The following is a 17,757-nucleotide window of genomic DNA, read 5'->3' as shown; positions in this document are numbered from 1 at the left end:
TGTTAAATATCTTTTTGAGGATGTTTGTAATTTAAAGAGGCCAGAAAACTGCCCAAAGCTTTGTTTTCCTTCACAATAAACTCTGGTTCTGTTACCTTGGAAGAGGTTCTCAGGTCAGCATGACCTAGGAGATTCGAGCTAAATGATGGTGTTGCTTTGTCTCTAGCCCAGCAGTGCTGAATGTGAAGCTGCAGCCATTAGTTTCCTTTTTTAGTTCTTTTCTCTGCACTGTTTGGATGGGGTTATTTTCCCAGTGCTCTCTTACTCATCTCTGAGGGTTGGCATAATGAGTGGATTGTGCGATCAGCAGAGCTTTGAAGCCACAAGTGCTGTGAGCCCCGGGCTCCTCGCTGGGAGCTCGCCGTGTTGTGACCCTGATTGTGGGGCTGATGAGCTGCTGCTGCCCGTGGCTGTTCCTGCCATCCTGGCCTTGCTGGGGGATCTGACTTCCTTTTCATTTGCGATGTAAAAGAAAAGAGTTTGGTAAATCAACCAGGGAGCAATGTCAGAATCTCATTTCTGAAGGAAGACAGAACAAAGCGGCTAGCTACAAACTGAACTCATTCACAAAAGGAAGAAAATGAGAAGATTATTCTTTGTTTCAGTTTGCCTTTGAAAAGAACTGCAGAAATTGGGTTAATTTTGGATTTAGTTTTTCTGTGATTATATTCAATTAATTAGCAAGGTGTAGATGAATAGGGGCCTCTTGCTAATCATCTGTTCTGTAACATTTTATTAACTAAGGCTGCATTTTTATCTCAAACTTCAGTTATTTCTTCCAGTTACTCTGTTTGTTGCCATGTTTTATTGTACTGTTTTGTCCCTAATGTAATTTACACATATTTTTATTAGTATGCAGAAGTCATTGCTTAAGCTCTTTGGTTATCTGCCTTTTGGGAAGTGTGGATTATTCCTGCTGCATTGCAGGCTTAGGCCAACAGAAACAGGGAAGGCTCAGGCACAAAGCAGTTACCACAGTGGGTCCCTTCTGGAGGAGGGAAACGTCCTCAGCCTTTGCTGCTGAATATGTCTGGGGGAGCCTCACGGTCACACTCGCTGCCTTCACTGCTGCCTTCACAGCTTGGCTTTTTCTTGCTCAAACACTGCTGCTTTTCCTCCCTCACTGATGCTCTCAAGCAGGTGAATTCTGATTTTTTATGCTTTTACAATCCCCCCCCCCCCAGTTTCTGCATCTTTCTGCTTCTCCAAACACAAACGTTTGAAGACACTTTTACCACTGAAGAATTCCTTAAAACCAGAAAAATCCCTTATGCTTTATCATCTGTTTTTCTACTTTGGATAACAATAATACCATCCTGCTTTTCATCTTCCTCATCCTTCAACTTTAATGTTCCACTGATACCACCTCTATTAGTCCTCATTATACTTATAGTATATAGAAGTACATAGTATATATAAGTATATAATTATATTATATACTTATAATATATAGTATATTTATATCACCTCTATTAGTCCTTATTATTCAAATACCTAAATAATTATTTGCAGCCTGCATCCCTTAAAGATGTCCACTTAGCTTGAAAATACCTCTTCACCTCAAAATGCTGCTGCTTAGGTACAAAACCAGCTGATGGTTTTGGGAACCGGAGGAATGGCTCTCAGGAGGTTTCTGGGGTGGTATTTTTTGTGGGGCTTTTTTTTTTTTTTTTTTTTTTTTTTTTTTTTTTTTTTGTGTGAGAGATTTTTTTGTTGTTGTTTGTTTTTTGGTTTTTTGTGGTATTTTGTTTGTTTGGTTTGGGACTTTTTGGGTTTTTTTGGGGGGTTGGTTTGGTTTTTTTTGTTAGTTTTTTTTGGGTTGTTGTTTTTCGTGTTTGTTTGTTTGTTTGTTTGGTACCGTTTTCCTGACCAAATTTCTGCTCCTGTCCTCAGACTTTTTTTGTTCTTTTACACTTACGGTCCCAGCTGCGCACGGCGAACTGCAGCTGTGGCTCTGTTGGCGGATCCCGGTGGGGCAGACGCTGAGAGGTGCCCGGTGCCGGTGCCCTGCCGTGTCGGTGTCCGTGCCCGGTGCCGGTGCCCTGCGGTGCCCGGTGTCCGTGCCCGTGCCGGTTCCGTGCGGTGCCGGTGCCCTGCGGTGCCAGTGTCAGTTCCCTGCGGTGCCCGGTGTCCGTGCCCGTGCCGGTTCCGTGCGGTGCCGGTGCCGCTCGGGCCGCGCTCCCGGGGCCGCTCCCGCTCCGCTCGGTGCTGGCGGAGCCGCCGGCCCCGCAGCGCCGCCCTGTGGCCGCGGGGCGCAGCGCCGCCGGGGCCGGAGGGATTTTGTCCCCCTGGCGTTTGATCCTCTGTTCCTGACCTGAGAGCAGTGTAAATCTTCAACGCTGGAAATCTGTGACTCAAGTAGAGAAGAATCCAATCAGACTTACTTCTGCAGTTGCCTTAACAAGTGCTCGAAATATCAATTTTCACTGGCTTCAGCAGGAAGAGCGAAACTTCTTCATTTGCTGCAGAAGCATGATATATATATATATTAGCAAACAGGCAAACAAACCCCCAAAACTCAACCCAGAAAAACTGTATAAGACAGAATAAAAATTGAATCCCTGAGTAGTTGTCTGAGAAAGATCAGGTTTTACAGCTCCCTATTTTTTAATACTTTTATTGCCAGAAGTACTCTTAACAGGAGCTGTTGCAGTCATAGTGGATGTGGTATCACTTCAGCAGCTGCTTTCCCAGCCCTGGCATTTGCTGTAAATACTGGATCCATGTTTGTCAGGTCTTCAAACAGGGAGCATTTCAGTGTAGAGGAATAATGAATTTCTCTGTGCTGTTTTTGCAGGATCGAGTGACGTTCAGAAGAATTATACTGAAAAACAACGCAAAGAAGAGGAAGACGTATGAATTATTTATTGAGTCTGTGCCCCTTCTTAAATCCTTGGAGGTAAAACCTCTCAGAGACATCTGCATCAAGTTCTTGCATTAGCGGCAGCTCCAATCAGTGTTCCTGCTATCTATATCAGAAATCTCTTGGTTTTGCTTAGAACAAAATATTGCTTTGGTATCACATACACTACACAAATTAATTTGCATTGCTGAAATAGTTATGGGGTTTTTTCCCTCGGATCCTTTATTCACAATAGCGATTTGCTGATTTTTATCTCAGTCTAATTTTTAAAAAGTTCTTTACACAAAAAAACCCACATCAAAAATAGGTATTTCAGGGAACAGGTATCAAGGTGCAGTGTGGTAGTCAGGGCTGTGGTTTCTTGTGAGGGTGTGATAGTGAAGTAAGGATACAGTCAGTGGACACCTGACCTTTTATCAGCCAGGAATGGTTTTAAATTTGATACAAAGGTGTGAGCTGTAAAGTCTTGCTTTAAGCTTAACTTAATATTCAGGAGTTAAACTGCTAAAGGGAAGCACTGTGACTTGCGAATGCAGTCACACTGCCCTGTTGGGGTGTGTGGTGCCTGAATTTAGGAACAATATGGAAATTATCACTTCCACTGATTCACCCTGTGTTGTCAGAGGGCTTTTGGAACTCACCAACCTGCTTTTACATTAGTCTGTTTCTGCCTTAAACCATAATTTAACTTTCCTTATAAAAAAACGCTTTCCAGCATTAATCTTTAGTATTTGAGCTCTTAATCCCCTTGGGAGAAGTTTACAAAATTGCAAATATCATTAGGTGTGAACAACAGCCTCTACTGTGTATTATTTTGGACATACATTGTAGCTGTGGAAGGGATAAATTACAACACCTCTCTCAGTGCCTGGCTTAAACTGGTTCCATCAATGTGACTTTTTTTGAGCACAGAAATTACTCAAATATTTAAAGATACAGCAAAATAACTCATTAGCACTAGATGGCTTTTTGCATGACACATTGCAGTTGAATCATGCATGGACCAGAATTTGATTTCTCAAAGATAGACAAGATGAAGGTGCACTTGGGGAATGAATGGATTGATTGCAACTGAATCATCTGCTGAATTTTAACTGTTAGGCTTTTCTTCCTTTCTTGGTATGATTTTTTGTGCTGCTCTGAAGCAGTGAAATTGTTTTGTGGGGTTCTAAATGGGTGGTGGGAGACACTGGAGAGAACTCATTTCTCCCTTCCTGTTTGTGAAGACTCAGGCATGTGTCCTGGCATGGCAGGTGCTGCTCCTGCCCTTGCTCCCAATGCACAGCCCTTGTCCTGGTCATGTCACCCTCCTCTTCACTCCAGGAATGAGTTCTTGGACACAATTCTTCCCACACATGTGTTTAAGTATATAGTGGTTAAAATATTTTTGAAATGTTTTGTATTTCTCATTAGAGTTTGTTCTTAGGAAGTTTATAACATTTTTCAGAGTGTTTTTTTCAAAACACATTTCATCTGAAAGATTTTTTTCCCCCTTCCCCTTTGCTCTACACTGGCCAAATCAGATATTTTTTGAGTGGTCAGACAAGCCCAGGGATGGGACACTAGACAATTTTATTTCTCTGTTGATTATGGTAGTCTTAACTGTGACTATATTTAACTTAACTTAACTGGGGCTATATTTATAAATTGTGTGTTTGTGTGTCTACTGAATGTCTGTTCATTTCAGGAGAGATCATAGAGATTCAGAAAGGTTCATAGAGATAAACTATAACTGGTTATTGTTTTTAATTTTCCTCTTTGTTGCAGGCATCAGAGCGAATGAAGATAGTGGATGTTATAGGAGAGAAGGTGTACCAAGATGGGGAACGTATCATTTCTCAGGTACTTGAAATCTTATGTTCTCTTTATCATTCTCCTTTCTGTGCTTCTGTTTTTTCTGTTTGGAATTGACTTGCAGAGTTGTATTACTTGGACCACCTTGGCATTTATTCTTTTAATATTTATTTCTGATTTATTTGACCACTTCTTGAATGTTTGGGGAATAGACAGTATGTATTTTGCTGCAAATTTATTCTATTACTTTAGCTTCTTGGTATTTCTTCTCTCATCTGTGTTTTTTAAGTAGACTTTGCAAGGATTCAAGATGAGTGTACCTTCAGGAGCTGAAATTAAATGTCTATGGAGTTTACCATGAAATCCCCCGTGCAGAGTTTCCCTAGGCCAGATTAAACAGGGACTCACTAGCTCTAAGAAACTGTCAGTGTTAATTGAAACCATTGTTTTTTCTTGTGCTTTCCTGAGGTATTTCAGTGGTCTGGTTTCAGTTGAGTCCTTCAGTGACTGAGGAATGTTTTGTCTGCTGCAGTAGATCAAGGCCAGGGTGGTAGAACATGAAGCTGGATGAACTCAAGCTGTAGCTGTTTGATTTTTTTTTTTTTGGCTGTGACAGAAACAACTTTTTGAACACTGTTACAAACGCTGGACTTTTGCATCAAATCTAGCTGTGGGTTGCTGTGTTGTAAAAGTGCTCCAGTTCAAGTAGAAGTTAATGCAAGAAAGGCTTACCTGAAAGTGCAGGTTTTTGATTACAGTGTTGTTCTTGTATAGACAGAATACAGTTCCTTGATAGTGTTTTGAATAATTGATCTTAATTGTCTTGAATGTCACATAACTGAATATAGGAAGCAAGTTTGGTGATAACTGTCAAATTACTTCACTCCAAAAATACCCTCAATTTTTAAAGTTGAAATTTCTTTTGCTTAAGACCCTGAGAAAACTGAACTCTCAACAAAATCAGAGTTTATAAATCAGTATCAAAACTGGGAATTCATACCATCAGTGATCCAATTACACAGTTGGTTTTATTCTTTTTTAATAACTGAATTAAGGGCAAGGATCTAATTATCCTTAAAAAGAGGATTAATAGTTTGGATAGGTCTGGGTGATGGCAGTACAGTGCTAGAGATGATGAAATTCTGTGCTTGGAAAAGATATGATAACTCTTAAATTAAAGCAGTTGCATCAATACCAGGAACCTCTTTTCCCTTGTGAGTAATTTAAAATTTTAATTACCTTTCTGGAATTTGACCCTTCAGTTAAGGGCAGCAAGCTTTAAAGCACTTGAAGATTGTTAGTAGTGTTATGAGGGTATCTCCCACTCACTTTGTTTCCATTCTTTTTAAAAATAAAGTACTCTTTCAGCAGTTACTCTTTCAGAAGTTAGCATAGAGCATTATTTCATGCTGTGATGGTTGGCAGTGGTGAATGAAAAGTTTGCACTGGATGGCCTATGACCATCCCCAGGAAGCTCAGCTAAAGGCCCAATTTCTTTTGTAACTCCATGTTGAAATCTTGCATCATCTTCTCCCAGCCTTGTTTCACACTCAAGTTACAACCATTTCTCTCCATCCTTCCCATCACATTCATCTCCTTCTCCACTTGACTTAATGTCAGATTTCTCTCTCTCCTCACTTTGTTTCAGGATTTTCTGGTGAGCTGCTCCCATTCCCTTATCAGTTCCTTTTCCAGCCTTCGTCCCCCTGAAGCCTTTAGTCCCTTTGCTTTTGGTTTGTAGCAGGAGGCACATTGCAGATCTCCACTCTGACTTCCAGCCCTATGCCAGGCCCACAGGGACAAAGATAGAGAGGAAATGTCCTTCCTGTCACAGATAAAATTATAAAGTGCTGGTGGAGCTCTCCAGAGCAGATGTAAACTGGGATCACTTGAAGATTTTAAACATGATGAGGTTGAGAGAGATGTGAAAAATGTTCTAGAACATCTCACAAAATGACAGAATAGTTGAGGTTGGAAGGGACTCCTGGAAGTCACCCTGTCCAACCCCTCTGCTCAAGCAGGGCCACAGAGTTTAATGGCACCTTCTTCCTACTGAAAGAAACAGTCACTGTTAAATAAAATCCTTGTTTTATTAAAATTTGCTTCTGAAAATTCTAGGTTCTGCTTAGTTTCACTAGCTATTGCCTATTTCCATTGGGATCAGAAGATTTTCATTTAAATGATTTTGCTATATATCATCAATCTCCTTTGTGTTTTCCTTTCCTCCTGCCCCCTTACTGAATGATGTGCACTAATACTTCCTTCCCTGTGGGCCCCTCTGCTGTATTACCCAACCAGTCACCTTTTAATGTTAAGAATCTGAGTGTTTGTCAATTCTAGCAGATTTCTGCAGAAGGCCTAGTTCAAATTGAATGCATGAATGCCATTTATACATACTTTCACAGTCAAGTAAAAAAGAATTTATTTTAGCTTTTCTTCTTCACAGGGTGACAAAGCAGACTGTTTTTACATTGTAGAATCTGGAGAAGTAAAAATCTTGATTAAAAGCAAGGTGAGTTCAAATTGATTAGGCTTTGTATTGATCAATCTGTGATTTGACTGATTAATACAAGAGATGTGAAAAAGCCCACCCTGAGTTATTTTAATATAATATTTTATGATGTTGATCATCATCATTCATGTGATGTAGGTTGTAAAATCCCATACCTGCTCTGAAGCAGCCAGAAATCATTTTACTAAAGTGCCAACGTCTTTTGCTTCTGTCTGCTGCTCTGCAAACTAACCTGACATGTGAGAGACTGAGAGAGCCTGCAGCTCAACCCATCCCATCCCTTCCCACACTGATACACTTTCCCTGGCCTTCAGGGTGGAGATAAAACTTTTCTTCCATGATTGTAGAAGATTGCACATTACAAAGTGTGGGGTCTGTTATCTTCAGTGACACACTAGGTGTTGACAACACCTAGTTGCCAACACCTGGGTCTCTGTGCAGTCTGAAGCAGCCAGGGGAGCAGCATGTGGTGCATGATAAAGCAAAGTCTGTGTTAGGCTACACAGCAGCAGTTCCCAAAGCTGTAGCAGTAGATACCTGCCTGTCTCAGAATTGGTGGGCTGGCACACATTTTTCTTACCCAACTTCCAGTTGAACCTGGTGTTGAGTTGTTCTACCATGACTTGGGTGTTGCTAGTTTGAAGGCCTGAAACTAAGGAGCTTTCACAGGTATAAAGGGTCTGGGATTATTAACTGTGGGTTTGTACAGGGACAGAGCTGTGTGCAAATAATGCAACTGCACTGTTTGACAGACCATGACAAGTAAAGAAGCCAATCAAGAGGTGGAGATTGCCCGGTGTCACAGAGGGCAGTACTTTGGAGAGCTTGCACTTGTTACCAACAAACCCAGAGCAGCCTCTGCCTATGCTGTTGGGGAGGTCAAATGTTTAGGTAAGCAGGTGGTCTGTGTTTCTAGTCATCCCTTTCTTTGCTTGTCTCGTGGACCATGCTTGAGTGAGCAGCCTTCCAAAACCCAGCAACATTTTGGTAACTGGCTGTCAGGTTCCAGAAGCTGGGAGCATGGGCTGGAGGGGAGCTCCAGGTGGAAGCTGGAGAAGCACTGCTGCTTCCTCATGGCTGATTTTCTATTTTCTGTGTGTGTGGCCTGTACTGGTTTGTCACACAGTCTTCAGGTCATCTTTTAATACCACTGTGGGTGTATTTGCCTTCTGTGTTTATCCTTGGGATCAGGTTTGTATTTCATTAGTCTTGTTTCACCAAATAACAGTACAGAGAGAAATCACAAACATGATTTCTGTTTCTGTGGCTTCTTTTGAAGTGTCAGCCCTAAGTGTGTTGAACTGAAGGTGTGTGTTCTGAGTTCAAAAAGCAGATTGGTATTTGGTGTCCTTTTTGACAGTCTTGTTTTCATCTCTGTTCCATTACAGTCATGGATGTGCAAGCATTTGAGAGGTTGCTTGGACCCTGCATGGACATTATGAAGAGGAATATTACACATTATGAGGAGCAGCTGGTGGCAATGTTTGGCTCTAGCATGGACCTGATGGATCCAGGGAATTAGGCACAGGGTACCTCAATGCCTTCTTAGTTCAAGACACAGAAAAGCCTCCTATCAGCAACACAACTCACAAGGACAACGGACACTACGGAACAGTTACTGCTGCTGTTTTCTTGGGCATTTTAGAAACCATAAACAAGTCTCAGCACAGATGGATTGCTCACTCCTCCCTGCCTCCACTTTGCTGCTGATACTTCATTATTAGACCTAGATTAAAGATGATTCTAACCCTATGTTCACTTACTTGGTTCAGAATGGCGTCTGTCCAACAGTTCAAGTGCCTGATACGAAACCCAAAGTGTGCAAGACATAGGAGCCTCCTTCCTTCTGGGTGTCACTGTTGGGGTGAATTGTCCCTTCACATTCTCTAGTGGGAGGTTGCCTGTTCTGCAGAGGCAGCCTGTGGAATACAAGCCTTTTATGGGCTGATTACCTTCATCTGATGCTTTCCTTACACAATGTCAAATTTGCTTTTAATTATAGCATCTGGGTTTGAAGTTAAAGTATCAATGGAGCCAATGAATAAGATGGCACTGAAGTTTTGGTTCACCTGCTGAAAGCAGCAGGTAATAAATACAGAGAACTCTTTAAACCAAGTAAACTGAGCTGGGGACATGGGAGAGTTTGCTTAGCAACCAGATGCAGAAAACGTATTTTAAGTGTTTTCTGAGCAGCAAAGAAAATTGGTTTACTCTATGCTGTCCAACAAAGTGCAGTGGTTCAGATCAAATGGCCTGAAAGTGTCATAATTGTCATCTCCCCAAATTTGCTCCCTGTTCCTGACACTGAGTACATTTTATGGTGGTGAGATAACAATATATGACCTTCTCTTGCTTACAGAGATCCTTTATACTGCTACATTTCCCAGGGTGCAGTTGTTGACTGGGTCAGTTTTAAAGCTTTTTAAGGAGGTGAATGTTTTGTAATTTAAATGAAGACTACTTCTGTACTTGTTTACAGGAGCTTCCCCTAGTCCTAACATTTCACAGTATTTTAACTTCATTAGACAATTGAATGCTTCCAAATACCATGTTGATTTGCTAAACTTTTCAAAAGTTGGCAACATTTGACTTTGTAAAGCAAATGTCTGCTAACTACGCAGTTGGTGTGTTTGAGGAGTCTTTTTGGTTTAGGTGATAACTAAGCTAATGATGTTTATCTAAAATACCTGTTAAATTTGCAGCATTTATTAGGTAGATTCTGTTTCTATAGCTTTAAGGACCTTAATTGGCATATGGCTGAGATTTTATCAGGGTATTATCTAAATAAGAATCAGACCATGAGAAGGATGTTTTTATGGTGTTCAAACAGACTATATATATTAAGACATTGAATTTGGAGGTAATAAATCTAGTGACCCTTTGAGTTTGCATTCTTCCACAGCTCATGCAAAGCATATTGGTGTTTTATGGGGTTATAAATTTTTATTAGTGAATACTAGTGTAACAGAATTTGCTCTTTTTATTCATGGCCATGTAAGCAAGAATGGAAGGATGCTAATCTTGAATTCCTGCTTTTAGTTATCACAGTGGACATTTCTCTAAGGCATGAGATGCTTAGCAGCAACTCTGAGGTGATTTCTGGACAGTTTTTTCCCCACAGTGGATGAGCTCCTCCCATTTCCTGCAATATGAGTAAGATGGAAAGTTGATAAATTTGAATGACTGTTGTCCAGTTACTGTAATTGCAGTCATATTTTTATATAATGCAAATGATTTGTAATGGACACCACTGAACTTGGTGTTTCCATATTATTAAAGTTCTGGTCGTGATGTCTAGTGGCTGTTCTACCTGCATGTATTTTAGAACAGTGAATTTCACTTGCTTTCCTGGGCTGTTTTTTTGTCATAAGTTACAGCCAAAGAAGCAGCAGGTACTCTTCACTCATGCTTCCAAGGTTTAACACCAAAGACAAAAATAATTGTTTTCATCACAGAATTTAAAAAACCGAACAAAACCCAAACCAACAAAAAAAAAAAAGAAGGAAAAAAAAAAAAAAGAAAACCAACTCATCAGCTCCTTGCAGTGATAGCAGATATAACTTTTAGGATGCTTTGGGCTCCATGACAAAGAGAGTTTCTGAAGCCAGCTCATGACTGTCCTGTGAATCAAACAGGAACTGGTCTCCAAACCAGCCTGAATTTCTGTGTTGCCTAAACTGTCATGTGAGCTAAAGAGAAACCTGCTGTGAATAATCACCAGCTGGCCTTTGCTGCTCCCAGGCAGAATGTCCTCTCCTCTATCCAGAGGAGCCTGGCAGGTGGGGCTGCCTTACAGATGGGTTCTGTAATGCCTTTGGTTCTGTGCAGGACAGGGCTGTAACCTCAGCACAGGCAAACACTGGCAGTTGCTCCAAAGCTTAACCAAAACCCAGGCAAGGCTGATCTCAGATTCTTGAGATGTTTCTGCCTCGAAGGCAGAATTTGATGGCTTCTGAAAGTCAAAGGAAAAGACAAGAATATAAAATCAAAATATTGGGATCCCATGTGAACAAGCTTTTGAAGTTTTAGCTTTCTCTGGGCTCCCTGGAGCAATGGCAAACTGGGCAGTGCCATCCTGCACCCAGGCTCTGTGCAGCATCATTCTGTGCTGTAGAGAGGCAGCTGGCTTTGAGCTGAAAGAAAATGAGCTGCTAAGAAGGCTCATCCATTTAAGAGCTATAATGTGCAATGTGCCTGATTAGTTTGGTCGGGTTTAACCAACCTGTTTGTACAGTTTTGGAGCATGAAGGTAGTGGAAAGAAAGCTTCTTTAGTAAGATACTCAATATTGCCAGGAATCTGGTTAGAGCACCAGCAGTGAGCAAAAGTGGGCGATGTGCAAGTGCTGATACTGAGTCCAGGGAGCAAGTACAGCACCTGTTTGTGACCATCTGCCCCACCCCTGTATCTCAGCTAGTTCCTTTGCACTCTGTTCATTGCAGTTGTTGCAATGTTGTAAGCCCAGGTGTTTTGTTACCACTCAGTGTTCAGTAAATCTGCCACTGAGTCTCTGAAATTGGCAGTGAAGAGAGATTAGTTTTTAATAAAACAACTCAGCAGCAAAGTGGGCACAGAGGATCATGTTTTTGAGGCTTAGAGGAAGACATCTCCTGTTTGTGATTCCCTGCTTGTGATTGTTGTGAAATCAGTGAGAGGAGCTTTCAGTGGTTAAATATCCTGGCACTTGGTATTTCTAATGTAATTTCTAATGTCACAGCACAGGTTTAACAATGTAAAAGAACAAAAAAGTGTGGAAGTGCTCCCTTCTTAGAAACAAAAGTGCAGAGCTTAAAATAAAACTTTGAAAACAAAGTGCAGTTTTGCACAGAGGGCAAAAAAACCCTGAAACTCCTTTGAATGTCACTTCCATTCTTCCTTTCTTTTGCTGAAAGCAGACTCTTGTTCTTGACCTGTATTTGTAAACTAGTCTTGCCAAAATACACGTTGGGTTTTTTCACTTCAGATAATTTTTGTTGTTACAGTCGTTGCTGATCATTTCAACTTCTCTCAAACCATACATTTTATTTCAAGAGGCCTTCCCTGTGGATTTCCTCCTGGTGCTCTGCAGCACTACACTGCTCTTTCAAGAGGCAAGAGAAAGTCACCTCACAGGAGACACTCAACACAGCTTAGCTGGCTGGAGCTAATGATGCGCTACTAATTTTCCTCTGTGGGGCAGGAGGGGAATTAAATTCTGCATAAAGTTGCTACCTCAAGGCTCCAAGTGCTTTTAAAGGTCTTTCACTTGGGAGAATTTAACAAGACAGTTCTTAAAATTCGTCTGTTCTTTTGAGTTAAATGGTTTTTTTAAATTGATTCATTGAGGGACCCTTATTTTAATTCATTTTACTACTTGATTCTCAAAGGATGAACAGCTGCGAAGTTTGATTCTTGCACTGTAGTGTTGAACATGAAAGAAAAATATCTGCCATATAAACATATGGTTTTAACAAGTTAAACCACTCTGGGGTTCAGCTTCACTTTTGGTTAATAAAAAACTGACCTGTTGTGTCCAGCCTTCCTGTACAGTCCTGTGTGTGCTCGTTATTGACTCGCTGCAGCTGACACAGCCCCAGCCTTCCAGCAGCTCCCTGGATGCACTGGGAGTGCCTGAGTGAGTTCCTCTTGCAGCACCTGCCCCACTGCAGTAACAAAACCAGATTTTATACAGCACCTGACCTCCAAGTTTTGCTGCTTGGTGATGAATTTTTACTAATATCTTAAAAGCAATACAAACCACTGCAGGTAGTGTTGGTCCCATTAAACTGGCTGCTCTGGTAAGTCTGCTCAATTATTGTGGAACTGATTTATTGAGCACTGCAATAACTGGTTCCAGTTCCCAGGAGAAACACAGTATTCCTGAAGGTATCTTGTTAGCCTACACTTACAGCTACTGAACTTTACGTAGCACACTGCCTTTTCTTTAACCTAACTAACAATCTGAAAATTACTTTGGTACGTGTGAAATTATATTTGCTTTTGCTGAAGTTTTGTTTCTGAATGTTTGGCAAGAGTTTGGTACAGTTTGGTATGTTTGGTACAGTTTATGTACCATTTTTAAGTCAGCCCTGGAGCAGAGCTCAGGTGGATTGTGGTGCTAAGCTTGAGAAAGCTCTGCTGGAATAATGAGCTTTGCACAGACTGAGCCCTGTGAAGGTGCAGGCACAAGGTGTGCTGTGATTCAAGCATGCTGGATGTACATTGGGCTGCTCTGCAGTGTTACCCTGCTGGGGTCGATGCTAATTCCTGGGTAAACCTTCTGGTAAAAGAAGGACGATTCTGTGAAGTTCTTTTGAGGATAATATTTAACTATTTCAGCAGAGCAAACATACTTCCATCCTTTCTGCTGTTTCTGTGGAAGGATACATTTCATGCCAATCTTTAGAGCAGGTACAAGATACTAAAATTGTGTTATTTTACCATCTGAATCAACTGTTGCCTGGTGAGTGCAGACAGGCTGCCAGGCTCATTCTGTGCACTTTCCAATTCCTTTCAGCTGTGTGTCCCTGCAAATCTGAGGCTGGGGCAGCAGAGTCTCCTCATGTTTGTAACCTTTACCAGGAGCTCTCTCGGGAGCAGCCCCTTAGCTCGGAGGCCCAGCGCAGCCGCGTTCCCTGTGCCCGTGTTTGTGCTGCGGCGCTCCGCGTTTGCCTTCGCGAAGCTAAAGGTTTGCATGCCGCTCTTGGTCTGTTCCCGCCGCTTCCCAGAGATTCATCTCAGCTTCAGACACCGCTCTGGCTCTCCTCCGTCCGCAGGGCTGCGCTCGGTGCCGCGGGCACGGCTGCGGGCCTGGGCCGGGCCACGGCGACACCGGAGGCGCCGCGCGGTTGCCATGGTGATACTGACCCCGCGCGGCCGCCGTAGAAGGGGCGGGCGGGCGGCGCGCGCGGCCCGGCGGGGCCGGGAATGGCGGCGGCCGCGTTCGAGCGGCGCGTGCTGCGGAGCGCGGCCGAGCATCACTATCTGCGCGTGCGCCTGTGAGCGGCACCCCCGAACTGGGACCCTCCAAACCGGGACCCCCGAGCCGGGATCCCCGAGCCCCCCTCAGAGCCCTCCTGGCCCCTCCTGACCACTGCTCTCTCCTTCCCGCAGGGAGCTGCCCGACGGCGGGGCCCGGCCGAACGCCGCGCAGTTCAAGCAGCTCGTGGTGACGGCGCTGAGGGAGCTGCACGGAGAGGTGGGACCGGTACCGGTACCGGGACTGCGGCTCCGGCCCGGGCCGGGAGAGCCTTGCGGGAGCGTGGTGCTGTCCCGGAACAGCCCAGGGGTGGATGGGCCGGGTTTGACCCGCCTGTACCCGGTTAGCAGCCGCCCTCCCGACTCGCTGCCAGTGGAGCTGTGCGGTTCGGTTCGGTGCCCGCAGCCATCCCTGGCAGCGCTCAGGGTCGGGTTGGACCGGGCTCGGAGCAGCCTGCTCCAGTGGAAGGTACCTCTGACCATGGCAGCGGGGCTGGAGCTGGGGGAACTCTGTAAGGTCCCTTCCAGCTCAGACCGCTCTTTGACACTTGTTTTTAGAATTTGTGGTTGGAGAGAAGCTTTAAAAAGAGAATTGTGAGAAGGGAACAGCTTTTGGATGGGAAAGTCCACAGCACTGGTTTTGCTCTGTGTACTCTATTGCTGACTTTAGGCAGGTCACATCACCTCTTGGCTGTAATGTGGAAATAAAAGTGGTTTCTAAAGACCTCTGAGAGGAAGGGTGCTGTTTAGAATCCATGATGTTGTAGCTGAAACACTTGTGTGAGATTTGAGCATAACACCTTTAATGATGTAACATGCTGGGGGTGAAATCGGTTGCCTATAAACCACGATAAGAACACAGAGTGTATTTACTAAATAACATTTGTTTTCATAGGTTGGAGCAGCTTTGCCTGTTGATGTCTTAACCTATGAGGAAAAAACTCTGTCTGCCATTTTAAGAGTCATTAGCAGGTAAGGTGCAGTCAGTCTGTGCTTCCATGCCATGAAAATATTTTTTGTAAGAAAATAGAACTCTTAAACTAAGAATGACCTGTGAAGAATTAAGTCTAACCTGCAGATATTTGCATACAGCATGCAGAAAATAATTACTGAGTCTTGGTAACTTTGTGCATCAGTATGTTATTCCTGCTTTAAACCAGAATGATTTTAATGGCTTTAAGACAGGAAGTAAGCATTGCTGAGGTAGTGACTTTAAATCTCTTTCTATAGTAAAGATGAGAACGGTTACTCTAAATGGTGATGACAACTGCAAGTGATTTGGGTGAAGAATGAACTTAAATGCACACTGAGAGCAAGAACAGTTCTGGTAAAGTGAACTTGAGGTTGCAGTACATATCTCTGTGTCAAAGACAAGAGACTGCAGCCACTGCAGTAATCCTTCAAGATGCAGTTTTGCAGATGCAAGTGAAATTACCAACTGTTGAACTGTTAAGGGTTTGTTACACTTTGCATAACATACTTTCTATTTGAGATATCTGTGCTGCAGGAAAACAGAAGCCCCCAAATTTTGTTAATATATTTTCTTTTCTTTTTATTTAGTGGCCTTGTCAAGCTGTGGAGTGCTCTCACCTTGCTGGGCTTCTACCAGAACAGGAGGTGTGCCTTCCGGGTGCTGCAGGTAAAGCCCTGTGGGGCTGGGTGCCTTCCCCCAGCTGTCAGCTCTGGCTCTAAGCTTGGCAGGCTGCCTCAGCCTACTGCCTTTTCATAGGAAAGTGGCCTAGATGCCAAACTGCCTTGCTTTGGGAATGATGTGCCTTTCAGTGCAGGTCTGTGGGCCCCTGGTTGAGCAGTTCTCATCTTAAAATGAGTCTTGTACAATGTGACAGTAGTGGCTGTCTTATAACTTTATGGTTTCACTCCAGTGACAAGTCCTGATGTCATTAATACATCTGCAAGAAAATAATTTCTGGCAAGTGCTGTTCATGACCGACATCTTGATCCAGGTTTTATTTTCCCTACTCCACTTTCCACCTTTCTAATGGTTATTGTCAACTGACCTTGTTTAACATGCATTTCCAGAGCTTATTTTTTTCCAGAGGATGCTGCTTAATAAAATGAGTTCTGAGAATTCTTTGTTTCTGAAGCAATGGGTAGACAAAAGTCTGCTCAGGCATAACTCTAAGATTTTAATCTATCATGTGAAAAGAAAATTGAAGTATTTTTGACTCTGAGAGCATTTGATGGTGGATTTTTTTAAGGCTTTAGTTGTTCAGTTTTGTTTGTTTTTTCTTTCCCCAAACCAGACATCTCCGTTTCTGCTTGCGTTATCTGGCAACAGTAGAGAATTAGTCTTGGACTGAAGGCAATTGATGGTTCAGCTGCATGCAGGAGAAGTTCCTGGAAATGTTGTGGCCTTTCAGGCATGGAATTTCTGGAGGGATTTTCCAGCAAAGAGGCTTGGCAAAGCCAGTGTTTATCAGCTCACTGCTTGGACATCCTGTGTTTCAGAACTTACACATAAAAGTTGGAGACAAAGCTGAACTTAGCAAGGCTTTTACACAGAATGATGTAGTTACTTTTTCTTATTTAACAGGTGACACAAATCCTTTGCATTTAAATGAAGAGTTTGCAAAGAAGTCTAGGTTTGGGAGAACCATTGTCCATGGAGTTCTGATCAATGGACTTATTTCTGCAGTTCTGGGCACCAAAATGCCTGGTCAAGGATGTATATTTCTCTCCCAGGAGATTCGTTTTCCAGCTCCTTTGTATGTTGGTGAAGAAGTCACAGCTGCAGCAGAAGTGAAACGACTGAAGGGTTCTGTTGCACACATTTCTGTATCATGTCATGTCAGAGAAAGTGGGAAAACTGTTATGGAAGGGATGGTGAAGGTCATGGTGCCAGAGAGTTAGAGCTGTTCATCATGTGCAACCTCAGCATAAAGGCCAGAACCAATGTACACTTAGTTTTGAGTCTCTTTTTATGTGAAATCACAAAACCAGTAAATTTGCAACAAAAGCCTTTCAAAATGTCTGAAAGTGCACAAACTTAACTACAACTGCATTGAAATTAGAGCTTTTCCTTTTTTCACCATGATGGGTTTCTCTGCCAAGGTGAGCCAGGCACTTGCTGTGACAAAGTGGCACATTCAGAGAGGCCTTTGTGCTGCCACAGTGGGAAGTTTGGACTGGTGGGGCTCACACTGAGGCTGTTCTTTCTGGTAAAATTGCAGTCCACACCAGCAAAGTTCAGTTAAAACTTGTTCCTTCTGTACAAAGCAGCTGTAGTGCCAACAAGCACCGGGGAGGGGACAGTGCTGTGTTCAAAAGAAACAGAAGTGGAGGTGCTGACACTCATGTACTGCAAGATGTGTTGTCATCTGCATGGCAGCTCCAGCTGGTGCTTCTTCTGAAACTTGCCTCCCAGAAAGAGAGTGAAGAAGGCTTTAAAAAAATATATTGTCACAACTTGTACTGACTGTATTTGTGCTCCTGAGGGCAAGGCAAACAAGGGCAGATGATTTGAGTACTAACTGTATGGCTTCTCTCTCTTTGCTTAAATGTGTGAACATGGATTTCCCTTTGTCCACTGAAAGTACCTTGGTAGAGTAGACTCCTGGCAAATTCATTGGTAAATCATCTGGGTTAAATTATTTTAGTACTGGCATAAGATT

General features: G+C 42.9%; 3 protein-coding genes across 3 annotated transcripts in view; all 3 read left to right on the top strand.

The window, feature by feature from the left end:
- Positions 1-10,692, top strand: part of PRKAR2A (protein kinase cAMP-dependent type II regulatory subunit alpha) — a 57,827-nt gene extending 47,135 nt beyond the window's left edge. Inside the window, exons 7-11 of the mRNA XM_059479801.1 lie at positions 2,798-2,899; positions 4,631-4,705; positions 7,104-7,169; positions 7,922-8,060; positions 8,558-10,692. Coding sequence (XP_059335784.1) covers positions 2,798-2,899; positions 4,631-4,705; positions 7,104-7,169; positions 7,922-8,060; positions 8,558-8,691 — 516 coding nt within the window. The 3' untranslated portion in view covers positions 8,692-10,692. The remainder of the gene's footprint in view (positions 1-2,797; positions 2,900-4,630; positions 4,706-7,103; positions 7,170-7,921; positions 8,061-8,557) is intronic.
- Positions 10,693-14,058: 3,366 nt separating this feature from the next.
- RPP14 (ribonuclease P/MRP subunit p14) lies at positions 14,059-16,620 on the top strand. The gene is made up of 5 exons (XM_059480048.1): positions 14,059-14,145; positions 14,261-14,345; positions 15,021-15,097; positions 15,686-15,764; positions 16,390-16,620. Exons 1-5 carry the CDS (start codon positions 14,075-14,077, stop codon positions 16,444-16,446), a joined length of 369 nt encoding a protein of 122 aa, XP_059336031.1. The 5' UTR covers positions 14,059-14,074; the 3' UTR covers positions 16,447-16,620.
- On the top strand, positions 16,469-17,153 carry HTD2 (hydroxyacyl-thioester dehydratase type 2). The gene has a single exon (XM_059480047.1). The coding sequence runs from the start codon at positions 16,469-16,471 to the stop codon at positions 16,994-16,996; it is 528 nt and encodes a 175-aa protein (XP_059336030.1). The 3' UTR covers positions 16,997-17,153.
- The last annotated feature ends 604 nt before the right edge of the window (positions 17,154-17,757 follow it).

The sequence above is a fragment of the Ammospiza nelsoni genome, chromosome 11 (assembly GCF_027579445.1).
Source record: "Ammospiza nelsoni isolate bAmmNel1 chromosome 11, bAmmNel1.pri, whole genome shotgun sequence".
In the NCBI taxonomy this organism is placed as follows: domain Eukaryota; kingdom Metazoa; phylum Chordata; class Aves; order Passeriformes; family Passerellidae; genus Ammospiza; species Ammospiza nelsoni.
The sequence above is the reverse complement of the archived record's forward strand: the minus strand, read 5'-3'. Positions and strand labels throughout refer to the sequence as shown.